The 17,413-nt window shown below is 41.0% G+C and overlaps 2 protein-coding genes across 7 annotated transcripts in view; both read left to right on the top strand.

Annotated features, from left to right (window-relative positions):
* Positions 1-13,938, top strand: part of emp2 (epithelial membrane protein 2) — a 50,603-nt gene extending 36,665 nt beyond the window's left edge. The window contains exons 2-7 of one of the 4 annotated variants that reach the window (XM_020700052.2): positions 276-328; positions 673-781; positions 4,486-4,739; positions 4,830-4,938; positions 5,036-5,176; positions 12,515-13,938. In XM_020700052.2, the coding sequence (XP_020555711.1) occupies positions 4,662-4,739; positions 4,830-4,938; positions 5,036-5,176; positions 12,515-12,684 (498 nt within the window). In that variant the 5' untranslated portion in view covers positions 276-328; positions 673-781; positions 4,486-4,661 and the 3' untranslated portion in view covers positions 12,685-13,938. Of the gene's footprint in view, positions 1-275; positions 329-672; positions 786-4,485; positions 4,740-4,829; positions 4,939-5,035; positions 5,177-12,514 lie in introns of all 4 variants that reach the window. The other 3 variants (XM_020700051.2, XM_023957686.1, XM_004084627.4) reach the window with 3 other exon arrangements.
* A 466-nt stretch (positions 13,939-14,404) lies between these two features.
* Positions 14,405-17,413, top strand: part of atf7ip2 (activating transcription factor 7 interacting protein 2) — a 39,616-nt gene continuing 36,607 nt past the window's right edge. Inside the window, exon 1 of one of the 3 annotated variants that reach the window (XM_023957684.1) lies at positions 14,405-14,555. The gene's annotated coding sequence lies outside the window, so the exon portion shown is untranslated. The remainder of the gene's footprint in view (positions 14,556-17,413) is intronic. The other 2 variants (XM_023957683.1, XM_023957685.1) reach the window with 2 other exon arrangements.

The following is a 17,413-nucleotide window of genomic DNA, read 5'->3' as shown; positions in this document are numbered from 1 at the left end:
TTATATCGTTATCGCAATATTAATCACCAATATCGCATATCGCGAGTTTTCCTCATATCGTGCAGCCCTACCGTCAAGCAACCTTTCCTGTTTCAAACCAAAGCTTGTAAGCATACCCACATGACTGAAGATCTCTTCAGTCGTTTGCTAGGAATTACATGGGCAGGGCAAAGCAACCAGAGACAGAAAATATTGAAGTCCTTCACTGATTCAAATTTCCCATTTCGCTGACTAATTTTGAAGGCCTATATTAACACTTTTTACTTGCTACTTAGGTTCAGTGGAGGCATACTGCAAAGCTGTTACTGGCAAGATGTCAGCTATGAAGGTATGCTAAAAAATGCTCATGACATAGATTTATGGGATAACATTCCGAGAAGCAATGTGTATCATGTTAAAAATTGTTTTAACTATCCTGCATTCATCTGACCACATTTCAATGAGTTGTGTGTGTCTCATTGTTGTGATGTTATGGCATTGTTTTTAAGAGAATATTGTTAAGGTAGCTTTTAGAGCAGCGTCGGGTGCGTCCTGTGTAACGAGACACAGAAAAGCATGTGAGAAGCATTTTCAGCTGTGTTAAAATAAAGGTTCTAACAAGTAAGCAGTTGGACACTTATTACTGTCTGATAAAACGACAATCATTGCTTTACATTTGTCCGTGGCTCACAGGTTGCTTCATTCCTAATCTGTTTACATCACATGACAACTAGCTGAGGTGGCCTGGTCCCTTTGCTGAAAAACAGCCCCAAAGCCTGATGCTTCCACCCCCATGCTTACAGTAGGTATGATGTTCTTTGGATGCAACTCAGCATTCTCTCTCCACCAAACACGACAAGTTGAGTACTTACCAAAAAGTTCTATTTTGGTTTTATCTGACCATAGGACATTCTCCCAATCCTATTCTGGATCACCCAAATACTCTCTAGCAGACTTAAGACGTGGACTGGGTTTAACAGGGGGACACATCTGGCACTGCAGGATTTAAGTCCCTGGCAGCCATTGTTACTTTGGTCCATCTCTTTACAGCACATTCACTAGATCTTTTTTTGCTCGCTGTTTTTGTAATAATTTTGACCTCATGAAGTGAGATCTTGCAGGGAACCCCTAGATTGAGTGAGATTATCAGTGGTCTTGTATGTTTTCCATTTCCTAATAATTGCTCTCACAGTTGATTTCTTCACACCAAGCTGCTTACCTTATGCGGATTCAGTCTTCCCAGCCTGGTGTACGTCAACAAATTTATTTCTGGTGTCCAGCTCTTTGGTCTTGGCCATAGTAGAGTTTGGAGTGTGACATTTTGGGTTGTGGACAGGTGTCTTTTATATAGATAACGATTTTGAACAGGTGTCATTAATACAGGTAATGAGTGGACTACCGGTTGAACGGTGGTGCAGTGGTTGGCGCTCTTGCCTCACAGCAAGAAGGCCCCTGGTTCAAGTCCCGACTGAGGGACCTGAAACAGAAAATCAATTGGGGACCTTTCTGTGTGGAGTTTTGCATGTTCTTTCCGTGCGTGTTCTCCCCGTGAACCCCATGTGTGGGTTCTCTCCCTCCTACCGTCCAAAATTATGCTTCATAGGTCAATTGGCATCTTGAAATTGTCCCTAGGTGTGAATGTGATGGGTGTGTGCGACAGACTGGCGAACTGTCCAGGGTGTACCCTGCCTTCGCCCACAATGAATGAATGAGTGGAGTACAGAGGTTTCTTTACAGAAGAAGTTACAGGTCTGTGAGAGCCAGAAATCTTGCTAGTTTGTAGGTGACCAAATTCTTATTTTCTGGATTTTTTTCTATTTGGTCTGTCATTTGGGGTACACCTATGAGGAAAATTAGGTGGCCTCTCTCTTATTTTTAAGTGGGAGAACTTGCACAATTGGTGGCTAACTAAATCCTTTTTTGCCGCACTGTAAATCTAGTCTATTGTCTATACCATCATTATGATATGCAGCGTTAGAAAAAGGGGGGAAAAAATGGTTGTCTTCCGGACAACCTGGCAAGTAATATTTGGTTGTCCTCCCCAATTCAATTTTTGATTGTCCTTCGATACCAATATTCAACAGCAATGAAGCCTACTCAGATGTCAGTACTTACATCTTTATTTCTTCTATACATCTAATATCAACTGCCTCTTATGATGGACATTTAGAAAAACTCTTTAAATATTAAAAACAAACATTTTACTCAATATTGAAGCATCTGGTTACACAAAGTATTGCCAAAAACTTGAAACCAATATCTTTATAACTAGTATCTTTACACAGATTTAAATATATCTGTTCTTTTTTATCTTTGGTTTTGATAATTGTTGCTTAAAGACTATAAAATACAAAGACTGTTGTACAAATTTATAATATCATGTGGATCCCATGGAAAATGTTTTTTTTCTGCTCATGTCAATCTGTTCCGTTATGAGTGAAAGTTATAGTGTTTTATGTGTTTTAAATCTTCTATTTTATGGGCTGATTATTTTGAACGTGTTTTGGAGACATCTAGCGGTCGCGCCAGGTACTGTTGTTCAACACATTTATTTTAATAATCTTTATTGAAAAGTGCACATGTAGAAACAGAAAGGATTCGCTAGCATGCACGCACTTCGTTTGTCAGTGGAAAGAATTTGCTGCATACGTCTCAATTCAGAGGTTGCCAAAAACTAATCCTTGACACTTGAAAAATAGTCGAAAAAAAAACAAAATGTTGAATAAAAGTTCAGGTTGTCACACGGACAACCATCAGGTTCATTTTTGGTTGTCCTCTGTGAAATCTGGTTGTCTCGGACAACAGGATAACCGCTTATTTCAAACGCTGATATGCCCTTGTAGATGACATGTCTGTTCTTGTTCCTGTATTTTGCTAAATGAACTGAACTGAACCTCACAGTGTTCCTGGTGGCACAAGGGTTGTGGCATCTGTTTGTGAATGTGTGATTGTATGGGTGAATGGAAATGACTATAAAGCACTTTGAGTCTTCTAAAAAAGTAATAAAGAACTATATAAGTAATATGCCATTTATATATTTTCCTTAATCCTTACTATGCATTTTTTGCTGCTTCAATTTATAGCCTGACAAAATATGGTAGTTTCTGCAGTAATTCAACAGAAATTTTCCTCTAAATTGTGGATGGGACCATTAGGACGGAGCAACTCTGGCCCCCTTCCCCTCGCCATTACTGGGAGCTCTGCGCAGGGAGCTTGTGGCCCGCCCAGCGTATTTTTATGTCACAAATACTATATTTTTTGTACTGTGTTTTTTCATCTACTCCTGAGTCAGGATTTGAATAAAGAATTACTTGAGCACGTTTAGATTAATTCTCTTTATTTGTCCTCCATCAAATAATGTCAAAAGAACATGTTAAAACACCAAAAACACAGTTTCATCAGAGTGGATCTTATAAGCTGATCCCTTCACATAATTAGTTTCAATGTTTTAAGTTTTTTTTCGTCAAACTATCTTCACCTTTTACACACATTTTTGTCATGCAAACCCCAAAATTGTGTTTTCGCCTTCTTTGATTGAAAATGCATCACACACTTTTGTTTTTAGCTTTTGTTAGTCTAATGTTTTGAACACCCAATCCAAAGAAAATTATGTTTTTTGGTGTTTTTTATATGTTCTTGTGATATTTTTCTCAAGATATAGGACATATTTAAAATAATTTAAGCTTAAAATTGCATTTCTGAGTCTGTCTTTACTCATATCATTGTAAATCAGGAGCAGACATAAAAATGCTGTTTGAGAAGCCCTCAGGTGTTATGTAGACAAATAGATCCATGAATGTCTTTGTTTTCCTCGTTCGAGCTGGCATCTTGCTCAAAACTGTATGGCTGGATAGCTCCAATAAAGCACACCAATTTTTGTTTTATCACCAATGTTGGGTTGGGGTTGTAAGCTAATAATAATAATTAATAATTGATACTTTATTTATCCCACAATGGGGAAATTATTTTCCGCATTTTGACCCATCACCTGTGGGGACTGGTGAGCTGCAGATTAGCCGTGCTTGGGGGGCAACAGCTGGCCGGGGAGAGCGGGGATCGATCCGCCAACCCTTCAGTAGTTGGATGACGTGCTCTACTGCCTGAGCTAAACTGCTGCCCAATGGGAGAGAGTGTAAAGACAGAGATTACAGGAAATAAGTGGAAGCTTACTTCCATGCCAACAATCCCACCCACAACTACGAGATGAGTTTCTGATGAACTCCTGCTGCTTTGCAGAAACGATGTCCAAGAAAATGACACGGGCTTCGAGATTTTGCCTAAAAACTGCATATTCATAATTTAAAGACCATTGGGAACGTTTTTATAATAGATAGGGTGATGATTGGAGTGGGCTTCTGAAGCCTACTTTAAAGTAAAGTATACAAATAAACATGTTTTTTTACAAAACAGTCTTTCTTGTCTGCTAATGTGAGCTGATGAAAAGGATGCCACTTTTATTATTTTTTGCGTGTTACTAAACAAATATTTGTGTGTTGTTTCTAACAGATTCATGTGAGAACTTTGATCTTGTCTGTAAGATCAGCCTCCCGTTTAACAGTCAGCATAAATACTGAAGCAGTTGCACTTCAAGCAGCACCAAAGTTCCTGCAAACTGACATTCATTCCGCGAGAGAGCCCATCTAACTGCTTTGATCGAAGAAAGAAAAGACTGAGGGGGAGTCATGTTTATCATCCTAGCCCTCATCATCCTCTTTCATTTCGCCGGAGTCATCTTACTCTTCATTTCCACCATTCACAATGTAAGGCTTAAGAACCATCCTTTGCAGAGCATTTGCAGTAAGTATTTCTCAATCTAATCAACGTGATCTGTTCTTTACATGCATTTATAGGCATGGTGGGTGGTGTCTCCACCCGAGCGTGAAGTAATTTACGCCGACTTGTGGTACTCCTGCAATTCCACCTGCTACCCTATAGAGAACAGCCACACTGTGGAAGCAGGTGAGTGAGTCAGAGTTTCCCAGCTTCAAACACATATAATATATATGTTTGAAACTGTTGAAGTTTGTGTTTAACTGTATTGTTCTCTGCTCCACAGCTTACCTGCAGGTGGTGCAGGCTACTATGATCCTGTCCACTATTCTGTGCTGCATCAGTTTCTTCACCTTCATCCTTCAGCTCTTCAGGATTAAGCAGGGCGAGAGGTTCATTTTTACGGCAATTATCGAGCTGCTGGCTTGTACGTAAACACTGACGGTGCACTGCTCTGTACTAATGAAGATTTTCTTCAACAGAAGCTCATTTAATCAAGTGTTTGCTAAAATTATAAATTCTTTAAAAGGTTTCAGTGCTTTGCTATTACCAAGTATAAACATTTTGCATGTTAAAGACCAAGTGAACTATTTTTATTTCACCATTTGATGTGCTGGTGGTTACTAGCTATAAAAAGACTACCCTTTCCCTAAGAGTTACGGAAGGTCAAAGAGCATGTGTTATTTAGGTGTTGCTGGTGACATCTCCAGTGTTGAAGGGTTAAACACTTAAATTGTGAGGAAATCTGCAGATTTCTGCATTACGTGTTTCTTTAATTTCTCTTGTAAGCAGCAATGTAAAATACACGTTACACAAAAACTCGATTATATAAATCTCTTTGAAAGGCCACATAGCTCTCCCTTCATAGTTACCAGGCATACTTTATCCATTTTTATACAGTGCTTAAAGACCCACTGATAAAACTTTTGTTTTTGGTGAAAGTGTATGAAGGAAATTAAGCTCACATAACGGTTTAGCTCGTGCTGGTTTGCGGCGCCTTCCGTCCGTGAAACCTGGGTACAAATCCGGGCTGCTCCCTGTTCCCTTCTCTACTCTTGTGCCGGTCCCAAGCCCGGTTGATTTTTAGAGGGTTGCGTCAGGAAGGGCATCCGGCGTAAAACATTGCCAAGATTACCATGCGAATCTTCCGCTGTAAAGTGGCTGATTCGCTGTGGCGACCCCTGATGGGACAAGCCGAAAGTGAAAGAAGAAGCTCAAATAACATTTATGAGTTTTTTGCTATTCAAATCATTGGCTACGTTCACACTGCAGGGCTTAATGCTCAATTCCGATTTTTTGAAAAAATCAGATTTTTTTGCAAGGCCGTTCCCATTTCCAATTAAATCCGAACTTTTGTGATCTCCTGTGTGACCGTGAAATGACCCAAAAGTGACCCGCATGCACATAAGAGTACTCAATGGTGAACGACGTCACTTGTTGTTTGCGGAAGTAGCTAATGTTAACAATGGATGTCAACAACAGTGTTGTCAACGGCGGAACTCTTTTTGCATTATTAAATTCATTTTCACAAAGGAGCCAGCACAATTACAATCTTCTCATTTTAAGAAGCCATTGGAGCCAGGATCGTCCGTACCCACTGTTGTGGAATGGGGATGTGAATATGCTGGGGCCGCGCGCGTGTGTGTAAGAGAGAGGAGACCGCGTAGAGCGCCGGAGGGAGTGCGGGGGGGGCAGCGGTGTCCCTGGGGAAGGTCTGGGTCGCATTTGAAAAGATCGGATCTGTGTCGTTCAGACTGTCATGAAAAGATCAGATACAGGTCGCATAGAGGCAAAAAAATCGGAATTGGGTTGTATCAGCCTTTAGTGTGAATGTAGTCATTGTGATCAAGGAGTTGATGAAAAAATACAGCATGAAAAAGATTGTATTTGTGATGTAGAAAATGCCCTGCGACAGACTGGCGACCTGTCCAGGATGTTCTCTGCCTTCGCCCACAAGTGGCTGGGATAAGCTCTGGCAGCCCTGTGACCCTGAAACAGACAAAATGGCTTAGAAGATAAACGAATGAATGAAAATACCCTGGACGGGCCTCAAGCTCCCTGCTCCACTCCATTATGATGCATCCACTTCTAGACAAATAGATCAATGTTTTCCTTGTCTGAGCTGGATAGCTCCAATATTACCAACCATTGTGTTACACCGGTAATGTTAGCTTGGGGAGGGGCTGTAAGCTAGCGAAAGAGCGCATAAACACATGGATGATTGGAAGAGGAGGGATCAGTGACGTGCAGTCACTGTGATTTATTAGAAAAACTTACATTAAGCAAATATTATTTTCCACTGATCCGTTTTAAAGATACATTTTCAGTTGTCTTGACACGTTTTCCACAGTTTCTGAGTTAAAATGACCAAATTTGAGTGTTGCGCGGTCACGTACGGAGCACTTCGCCTTGTGTCTGACTGCAGGACTCAATTTTAACACTGACGTGCTGTCACAGCGCTGACTGTAAATGCAAAGAAAAGGCAGGGGGCAGACAAGAGCTGACAGCTGCTTTGCAGTAGAAACAGAACAGACGTCTTTCTTCATTGGCCATAATCTCCATTGAGAGGGAGATACTCATTAAACTAAAGGAAGATAAGGAAGGCTTTTACAACAGGGTCATAGAGCTTTTTGTGGAGAAGGATCGGCGAATGGACTCAAAAGGTAAGGCCAAATATGGTTTTCACATTTTTTTTTGTCTGGGGCCTAAGCCCCTGGTAGGGTCACCCATGGCAGACAGGTCCTGGGTGACGAGCCAGACAAAGAGCGGTTCAGAACCCCCTGATGACGAGTAAAAACAAAGACCCGTTTACGTCGCCCGGATTGCCGTCACCAGGGCCCCACTCTGGAGCCAGGCCCAGGGTTGGGGCTCGCAGGCGAGCGCCCGGTGACCGGGGCTTTTCCCATGGGCCCCAGTCATGCATAGCCCGAAGGAGCGACGTGGGACCACTCTCCCATGGGCCCACCACCCGTAGGAGACCCCAAAAGGGGCCGGTGCATTGTGGTTTGGGTGGCAGTCGAGGGCAGGTGCCTCGGCGGCCCAAACCCCGGTCATGGATATTGGCTTTTGGGACATGGAATGTCACCTCTCTGGGAGGGAAGGAGCCTGAGCTGGTGCGAGAGGTTGAGAGATACCGTCTAGATATAGTCGGGCTCACCTCCACACATAGCCTGGGCTGTGAAACTCAGTCCTTAGAGAGGGGTTGGACTCTCTACCACTCTGGAGTTGCTCAAGGTGAGAGGCGGCGGGCTGGTGTGGGCTTACTCGTGAGCCCCCAGCTTAGCCGCCAAGTGTTGGAGTTCACCCCGGTGGACGAGAGGGTCAAGTCCCTCCTCCTTCGGGTGGGGGACAGGTCTCTAACTGTGGTTTCGGCTTACGGGCCGAACAGCAGCTTGGTGTACCAGACCTTCTTGGTGTCTCTCGAAGGGGTACTGGAAAGTGCCCCAACGGGGGACTCCATTGTCCTCCTGGGGGACTTCAATGCCCACGTGGGCAATGACAGTGCCACCTGGAGGGGGGTGATTGGTAGGAGTGCCCCCCCTGATCTGAACCCGAGTGGTTTTTTGTTTTTGGACTTCTGTGCTCGTCACAGTTTGTCCATAACAAACACCATGTTCGAGCACAAGGGTGTCCATCAATACACCTGGCATCAGGACACCCTAGGCAGGAGGTCGATGATCGACTTTGTAGTTGTTTCAGGCAACGTTCGGCCTTGTGTCTTGGACACTCGGGTGAAGAGAGGGGCGGAGCTTTCCACCGATCACTACCTGGTGGTGAGTTGGATTCGCTGGCGGGGAAGGAGGCCAGAAAGACTTGGAAAACCCAAACATACTGTGAGGGTCTGCTGGGAACGTTTGGCTGAGCCCTCCGTTAGGGAAGTCTTTAATTCCCATGGGGACATTGAGTCCGAGTGGACCATGTTTTCCACTTCCATTGTCTCTGCTGCTGCTCGGAGCTGTGGTCGCAAGGTCTCTGGTGCCTGTCGCGGCGGTAACCCCCAAACCCGGTGGTGGACACCGGAAGTAAGGGATGCCGTCAAGCTGAAGAAAGAGTCCTACCAGGTCTGGCTGGCTTGTGGGACTCCAGAGGTAGCTGACAGGTATCGGCAGTCTAAGCGAGCTGCGGCCCGGACCGTTGTGGAGGCAAAAACTCAGGTGTGGGAGGAGTTCGGTGAGGCCATGGAGAAGGACTATCGGTTGGCCTCGAAGAAAGTCTGGCAAACCGTCCGGCGCCTCAGGAGGGGAAAGCAGTTCTCCACAGGCACAGTTTTAAGTGCAGGTCAGGGGCAGTCGACCTCGACTGGGGACATTGTCGGGCGGTGGAAGGAATACTTTGAGGATCTCCTCAATCCCACTGACACGCCTTCTTTTGAAGAAGCAGAGAGTGAGGACTTTGGGGTTAGCCTGTCTATTACCCGGGCTGAAGTCACCGAGGTAGTCAACGAGCTGTTCGGTGGCAGGGCCCCGGGAGTGGATCAGGTCCGCCCTGAGTACCTCAAGTCTCTGGATGCTGTGGGAGTGTCTTGGCTGACACATCTCTGCAGCATCGCGTGGCAGTCGGGAACTGTACCACTGGACAGGCAGACAGGGGTGGTGGTTACCCTCTTTAAGAAGGGGGACCGGAGGGTGTGTTCCAACTACAGGGGAATTGTACTCCTCAGCCTCCCTGGGAAAGTCTATGCCAGGGTACTGGAGAGGAGAGTCCGTCCAATAGTCGAACCTCGGATTCAGGAACAACAGTGCGGTTTCTGTCCTGGTCGTGGAACAGTGGACCAGCTCTACACCCTATCTAGGGTGCTGGAGGGATTGTGGGAGTTCGCTCATCCAGTCCATATGTGTTTTGTGGATTTGGAGAAGGCGTTCGACCGCGTCCCCCGTGGTATCCTGTGGGGGGTGCTCTGGGAGTATGGGGTCCGGGGAGCCTTACTAAGGGCTGTCCGGTCTCTGTATGACCAGAGTAGGAGCTTGGTTCGCATAGCCGGCAGTAAGTCAGACCTGTTCCTGGTCCACGTTGGACTCCGGCAGGGCTGCCCTTTATCACCGGTTCTGTGCATAGTTTTTATGGACAGAATTTCTAGGCGCAGCCAGGGGCCAGAGGGGATCTGGTTTGGGGACCACAGGATTCCCTCTCTGCTTTTTGCAAATGATGTTGTCCTGTTGGCTTCATCGAGCCAGGACCTCCAGCGTGCATTGGGGCGGTTTGCGGCCGAGTGTGAAGCGGCTGGGATGAGGGTCAGCACCGCTATATCCGAGGACATGGTTCTTGACCGGAGAAAGGTAGCTTGCCATCTCTCTGTGAGTGGACTATCCTTACCCCAGGTGGAGAAGTTTAAATATCTGGGAGTCTTGTTCACGAGTGAGGGAAGACCGGAGCGTGAGATTGACAGGCGGATCGGAGCGGCGTCGGTAGTTATGCGGTCGCTGTATCGCTCCGTTGTGGTGAAGAGAGATCTGAGCCGAAAAGCAAAGCTCTCAATTTACCGGTCGATCTTCGTTCCAATACTCACCTATGGTCATGAGCTATGGGTCATGACTGAAAGAACAAGGTCCCGAATACAAGCGGCTGAAATGAGCTTCCTCCGTAGGGTAGCGGGGCGCTCCCTTAGAGATAGGGTGAGAAGCTCGGCCACCTGCGGAGAGCTCAGAGTAGAACCGCTTCTCCTCCACATCGAAAGGAGCCAGTTGAGGTGGCTCGGGTATCTAGTCTGGATGCCTCCTGGACGCCTCCCTGGAGAGGTGTTCCGGGCATGTCCCACTGGACGGAGGCCCCGGGGAAGACCCAGGACACGCTGGAGAGACTACGTCTCTCGGCTGGCCTGGGAACGCATCGGGGTTCCCCCAGAGGAGCTGGAGGAAGTGGCTGGGGCGAGGGAAGTCTGGGCATCTCTGCTTAGACTGCTGCCCCCGCGACCCGGTCCCGGATAAGCGGAGGAAGATGGATGGATGGATAGAAATTTTTTTAAATTAAATAATACGGGAGTAAGTGTAAATAATGTAAGTATTTGAAAACTAAATTTAAGGCCTATAAAAATTATTTTTATGATAATTTTCACAGACAATATTTAATAACGATTAAAACACCAGAATTTAAAGTTGGAAAAATACCAGAAATAGCTACTGAGGGTCAAAATTAAATGTGTGCTGAAATTTTATTTAATTCGTTTACAGTATATATTAATCATTTATACACAAGAAGAGTGTTCTATCCATGTCTATAAAAGAAATATTCTCTGTGGGATAGGGCTGCACGATATGAGGAAAACTTGCGATATGCGATATTAGTGATCAATATTGCGATAACGATAAATTTGCGGTAAATAAACAAATAGAAAAATAAACAAAAACATAATTCCCATTTCATTGCAACAGTTTAAAAATTATACTCCAAATGACCCTCATCGACATGGGGGACAAACGTCAGGGTGGCTAACCCTGGTCCTCAAGAGCCTCAACCCTGTCTGTTTTCCAATTCTCCCTAGACTGCTCGATAATGATAACCAAACCAGGTGTGTTCAGTCAATCAGGATGTGAAATCACTTGAGTCAGCCAATCAACAGCAAGCTGGTTAAGGAGAGCTGGAAAACAGGCAGGGTTGAGGCTCTTCAGGACCAGGGTTAACATAATAGGCCTCCATCTGATTGGTCAACAATGGGAAGGCGTCCATCTGATTGGTCAAAGCATAAAGGGATTTATTTGATGTGTTAAATGCTTCAAGCTGCTAGAAGATTGTTTTAACACATTTTGGGTTTGCGATTTATTGCGATATTCGCCGTCTTTTGCGATATGCATATTGCAGAGCTGGATATTGCGATAACGATAAATTTGCGGTATATTGTGCAGGCCTACTGTGGGACAAATATGTTCTTGTGTGTATTGTATATGCTGTTAGCTGCTGTTGGATGAACGGTGAAATATTCAGATCTTGCAATTGTAAATCTGACTCCAGAGGAGTAAGTGCCTCACCAGCCATTGCTTCACACCACTGGTCCCACCCTCCACTCAGAAGCAACTTTCTAATGAACTCTTGCCGCTCTGCAGAAACTATGTCTCAGAAAACGACAGAGGTTTTTGGAATTTGGCTAGATTGATTATAATAATAATAATAATAATAATAATAATAAAAGGACGAATGGGAACTCTTTTACAAAAGATCAAAATATGATCAGAATGGGACTTTGAAATTAAAGATCACTAGTAATAATAATAATAATAATGAATTAGATTTATCTGCGCTTTTCAAGACACTCAAAGCGCTTACAGTGTGTCCATTATTCATTCACTCCTCATTCATACTTGGTGACGGTAAGCTACGATTGTAGCCACAGCTGCCCTGGGGCAGACTGACAGAGGCGTGGCTGCCATTTCCCGCCTACGGCCCCTCTGACCATCACCGGGACCATTCATGCACATTCACACACCAGTGGAGCCACACTGGAGGCAAGTGGATGACATTTTAGTATTAAGGAGCTTTCTAAGAAACCTTTTTTCACTCATGTACTTTTATTTTGAAAAGCATCTATCTTTTTTTCTGACTGGTAATTGTTCCACTTCTTTTGCAGTTTTTACTTGCTTAGTCCCAACAATTGCCATCTTTTACATTCAAAAACGCACTTCTTGAGCATCTTGATTACTGCTGTTAAGCAGCACACTAGACATGTTTACATATTTTACAGAGAATGCTGCTGTGTGTTTTAGTGCCCTCCTGAGAGATATTTTCTGTCACTTGGTAACAATGTACTATTTATTTTCCTTCCATCTTCTCCCAGCTCTATGTGTGATGATTGCAGCATCCATCTACACTGCTCAGAACAAGAGCTTTCATGTGACCAGTCTTCAGCAAGGCTCCTACGGCTCCTCCTACATCCTGGCGTGGGTCAGCTTCCCCATGACTCTATTTAGTGGCCTCATGTACCTGGTCCTCAGGAAACGCAAATGATGTGATAAGCAGAAAACATGGAGGAAATGTCAACACACAGCTATGAAGTTTAACTATTACATGCAGAACCCCTTTTTAGGTTATTTTTTGGTATTTAAATTTCAGATTGCAGATTTAAACTGGACAAAAGTATGTAAAACAGCGTCATGTGACATGTGAAACATCAAGCTGAGTGTTTCCTGTTAGCAATCCTTTGTATTGAATTTGATTTGTGGTCTAAAAATGTGCCTGATTGTGACACAAATCCTGAATTTATCTAAAAGTCTTTTTTTATTTTTTCTCGTGTACAAATCTGCTATGTGTAAAGCTATATGTAAATGTATTCAGGTCAGTTTAGACATTGTTAGTGGAAAAATATAAAGTTTTTACAAAAAAAGTTTTTTGAACTCACAGGAGTTATATTGAAGTAGTAGTTCTTGTATCTTGGTAAATTTTGACTTTCTTTTATTAATGACTGTTAAGGGTTAAAAGGTGTGCTGTGATATTTGGGATTTAAAAAAAACAAACATGACAACTTGAAAAAGGAATGGAGATGTTATTAGTTAGACTTTTTTGTTTTGTCCATAAAAGAGAGAAAATATAGTTATTTGAAACCATTGTTTATTTTATTTTTTTTGTTTAAATTTTTTTATAAAAATTCAATTGGATGGTGTTGCTGTTTTTATCACTCTGGCTGACAAACTATAAGCCTTTTCCTGGGACATTTTTCAATGAATTCCTTCATTTATAATAGTATAAATCTTGGACCATTCTAACTGTTAAGTGCAAAAATGATCCTTTTATTTGGTATTTCCTCGTTTTCGTCATTTGAGAGGTTCATGCGAAATTTATCATTTAAGAAATGAATAAGTTCTCAAAATTATAATTAAATATCCTATTGAAACATCCATTCACTTAATTTCAGTGTTAAACTACATTCAGTTAGATTTTATTTTGTAGGTAATTTTTTTAAAAGTTTTAATTACTCCAACAGCATTTTTTTGGAGGGAGATTATTCAGTATGATTGATACTGACCACATTTACAACATAAGAAATACAAACATGTTTGCAAATCTTTACATTTTTAGATTATTGCTGTAAAACCTCAGAATAAAGTTAACCAAATATAATTATATTGATGTCATGTGTTCATCTTCATTTTTGACTAGAATAAAGTAATTTTTAACTGTTTCTTTCTTACTGCATACATTTTGGCTTGGTTTTATTTTTTTTATTATTGTAAAACAATTAAATAAAACATGCTATTTATTATTTACCTCTGTTGTAATATGAGTGGCAGCTTTCATCATTTTAAAAACACCGGTCAAAACCCTTTGTTGTCCTCGGCTGACAGCGTACTAATTGGAGAACTGCACCACAGAAATGTGTGTGTGTGTGTGTGTTTTTTTTAGAGGATTGATGTTTTGTTGCAGATTAATATTTCAATAAATTTAAATGTTTTAAAAATGTTCATCTGGTTGATATATGTCCTTTGTTTTTAAATGGAGTTAAATGGAGTTCACATTTAGAACCTTTTAAACACGTTTTCTTTTCTTTTTTTCTTTTATGCAACAGATAAGTAATGTAATTTTTTAGCTTTTGCAGTTTTTAATAACTTAATGAAATAGAAAATGTAATTTTGTTGCAAATCGTGAAAACATCTGACGCATGACAAAAGACGACCCCCACAAAACGACAACAAATGCAACGCTTCTCATTCCAGTCGCTAGGTGACAGTAATGCGTATGGCAGCTAGTTTTTCAGTCGCTTACTAAATCAAGCAGAACTAAGACAGACAAAGAAGTGCAAGAACAGAGGCTCATAACTGTTTCTAAACTGCAGTTGATACAAAGCTTCGTAAAGTATTCGAGACAGCTTTCAAATACATAAGGTATGTTAACATTTTATTACGTTTATTTTTGTTTCCTTAATTTTCATAGGGAATTTAACGAAGCCTCGTCGCGACGGTAAGCAGATCATGTCATAAATGATATAGTACCACCGGCTACGTTTGTTTAATATGTTCATTAACGTTTTTTCCCCCTATAGGCTTTGTTAAAAATGGAATTCACACCTTCCCTTAAAAAAATAGTACATTTAAATGTGATACCAGTGAGGTAGTACACTACAATTTAGTAGTACAAGATTTATTTCAAATCAAATTAACATACATTGAAAAAATAAGTCTACAAACGATTTTGAAAATAGGATTTGAAAGGGGAATGGAAGAATCTTATGCTTATAAAAATCCAACCCCCCTTCCCCTCAACAACACTCGTAACAACAAAATTAAATAATTTGACATACTAAGGATAACATACGAGAAACACCTGGCGAAGACAGACAGACACGCCCAAATACTCCGCCCAAACACCAAACCCCCTATAAAAAAGGAAGGAGGAAACAAGATGTCTTGGCTGAAAAAAGAAACAAGAACAAAACAAACCAACAACTTTGGTAAAGATCATTCAAAAGAATACAGATACTCCTCAGTGATTCATTGCATCTGGGTACTTATTCATTATGTGTTTTTTAAAAATACCTTTAAAATGAACAAGATTTTTACAAGTTTTCATATTATCCGATAAATTGTTCCAGAGTGTGACATCCTTCACTGAGATACACATTGATTTTAGGGTTATCCTTGATAGAATTTGTTGATTCCTCTCGAATTATATTTATTAACAGCATCTCTGTTTTCAATCAAAGATTGAATATTAGTTGGCAGAGAATTTATTGGTGCTTTATACATAATTGGGCAGTTTTAAAATCAACCAAATCCTGTAATTTTAAATTAAATGTATTAAGAAAAAGTGGATTGGTGTGCTCATTATATTTATGAACGAATCTGATAGCTCACTTTTGGAGTATAACTAAAGGATGCAAATTTGTTTTGTAGCAATTTCCCCACACATTTCTATACAATAATTCAAATATGCCATTATGAAGGAATGATACAAAATAAATAAAGAGGATTGATTAAGCCAGTGTTTTTCAACCTTTTTTGAGCCACGGCACACTTTAACCTTGACAAAAATCCCGCAGCTCACCATCATCCCAAAAAAAAAAAGAAAAAGGAGAAACTTGGAGTCTGTATTGACCTACTGTCCCTCATGATCTCACATGCATTTTTGTGATAATTGTGGCAGAAAAAGCTGGAAGCTGCAGCTGTTTTTTCTAAAAGATGTAATAAAAGTTAAGTTAGTAGTAGTAGTAGTAGTCTTTTTTATTTTGGACTAGTGAAACAAATGTAAAATAACAGAATAAGACAAGAACGAGACAAAACTTACAAAAACAAGAAAAAGACAAGTAAATTATACAAAACAAAACAAAACAAAATGATATAAACACCAGTCCAAAAGGGAGTGAGAAGAAGAAAAATCTTATAAACTCTCACCCCCCTTTACCCTAAGCCCTTACTTTCCCACCATCAGAGTCCAGTGCCCTACCCAAGTGTATATGTACATATATACATGTAATTTTCATTTCCAAACAACATACAAATGAATAACAAAACGCATTGTCAAAGTATGCAGATTTATAAATGCTGACATTCTGTATTTTTTTGTATTTGCACATATTTATCCATGATCATCTTCCTGTATCTATATTTAAATTCTTTTATGTTTGGACATTGTTTCAAGCATTTACTGGTTCTGTTCCACAACTTCACTCCACAAATTGAAACACAGAATCTCTTTTTATTTGTACGTGCTTTATGTATGACAAATGTATCTTTTTCCCTAAAATTGTATTTTTCCTCTTTTGTAATAAATAACCTTTGGATATCTGTGGGTAATAAGTTGTTTTTGGCCTTGAATATTATTTGAGCGGTACAATACTCTACTAGATCGTAAAATTTGAGTAATTTTGATTCTATGAATAATTTATTTGTGTGCTCAAGGTAACTGACTTTGTGTATGATTCGTATTGCTCTCTTCTGAAGTATTGAAAGTGAATGTAATGTTGTTTTATAGTTGTTCCCCCAAACCTCTACACAATAAGAAAAATATGGTAAAACTAATGTACAGTATAACATGTGGAGTGATTTGTGGTCCAGAACCAGTTTAGCTTTATTTAAGACAGAAATACTTCTGGATAGTTTAGCTTGTATGTAGCTAATATGTGCTTTCCAGGTAAGTTTGTCATCAATTATGACCCCAAGAAATTTATTTTCATAAATTCTTTCAAGTTTCACCCCATTTATGTGCATGTCAATGTTAATATTTTTACCCTTATGGTGACCAAATAACATCATTTTTGTTTTACTTAAATTTAGTGAAAGCTTATTTACATCAAACCACAGCTTCAGTTTTTCCATCTCCTTCTTAACAATTTCAATGAGTTGCTGCAAATCATCCCCATCACAAAACACATTAGTATCATCAGCAAATAGAACTAGCCGTAATTTGTTAGAAACCTGAAATAAATCATTTATATATAAAATATATTTTATATATAAAATATACTATATATATTTTATATATAGTTAGAAGATTTAAAAACTGTTTGATGTGTGTTCGTTGTTGTTTCAAGATGTTAAGAAGAGTCTCATTTTGCACCGACACGCTGTCACTTTAACATAATGCATCATGGGACATGTAGTGCAAAAATCCGCCGAACCCAGAAAGACTAGCGTCTCTGAGCTTCATTGTTTTGTTCACTCGTTCCACAGTCTGACACCGGATTCTGTGGAAAGCTACATCGCAAAAGACGAGCTTCAGCTGTTATTTTAGTTAGAACTGAGAG

This window comes from Oryzias latipes, chromosome 8 (assembly GCF_002234675.1).
Source record: "Oryzias latipes chromosome 8, ASM223467v1".
NCBI lineage: Eukaryota > Metazoa > Chordata > Actinopteri > Beloniformes > Adrianichthyidae > Oryzias > Oryzias latipes.
Note: the sequence above shows the minus strand (reverse complement) of the source record. Positions and strands in the feature narration are given on the sequence as shown.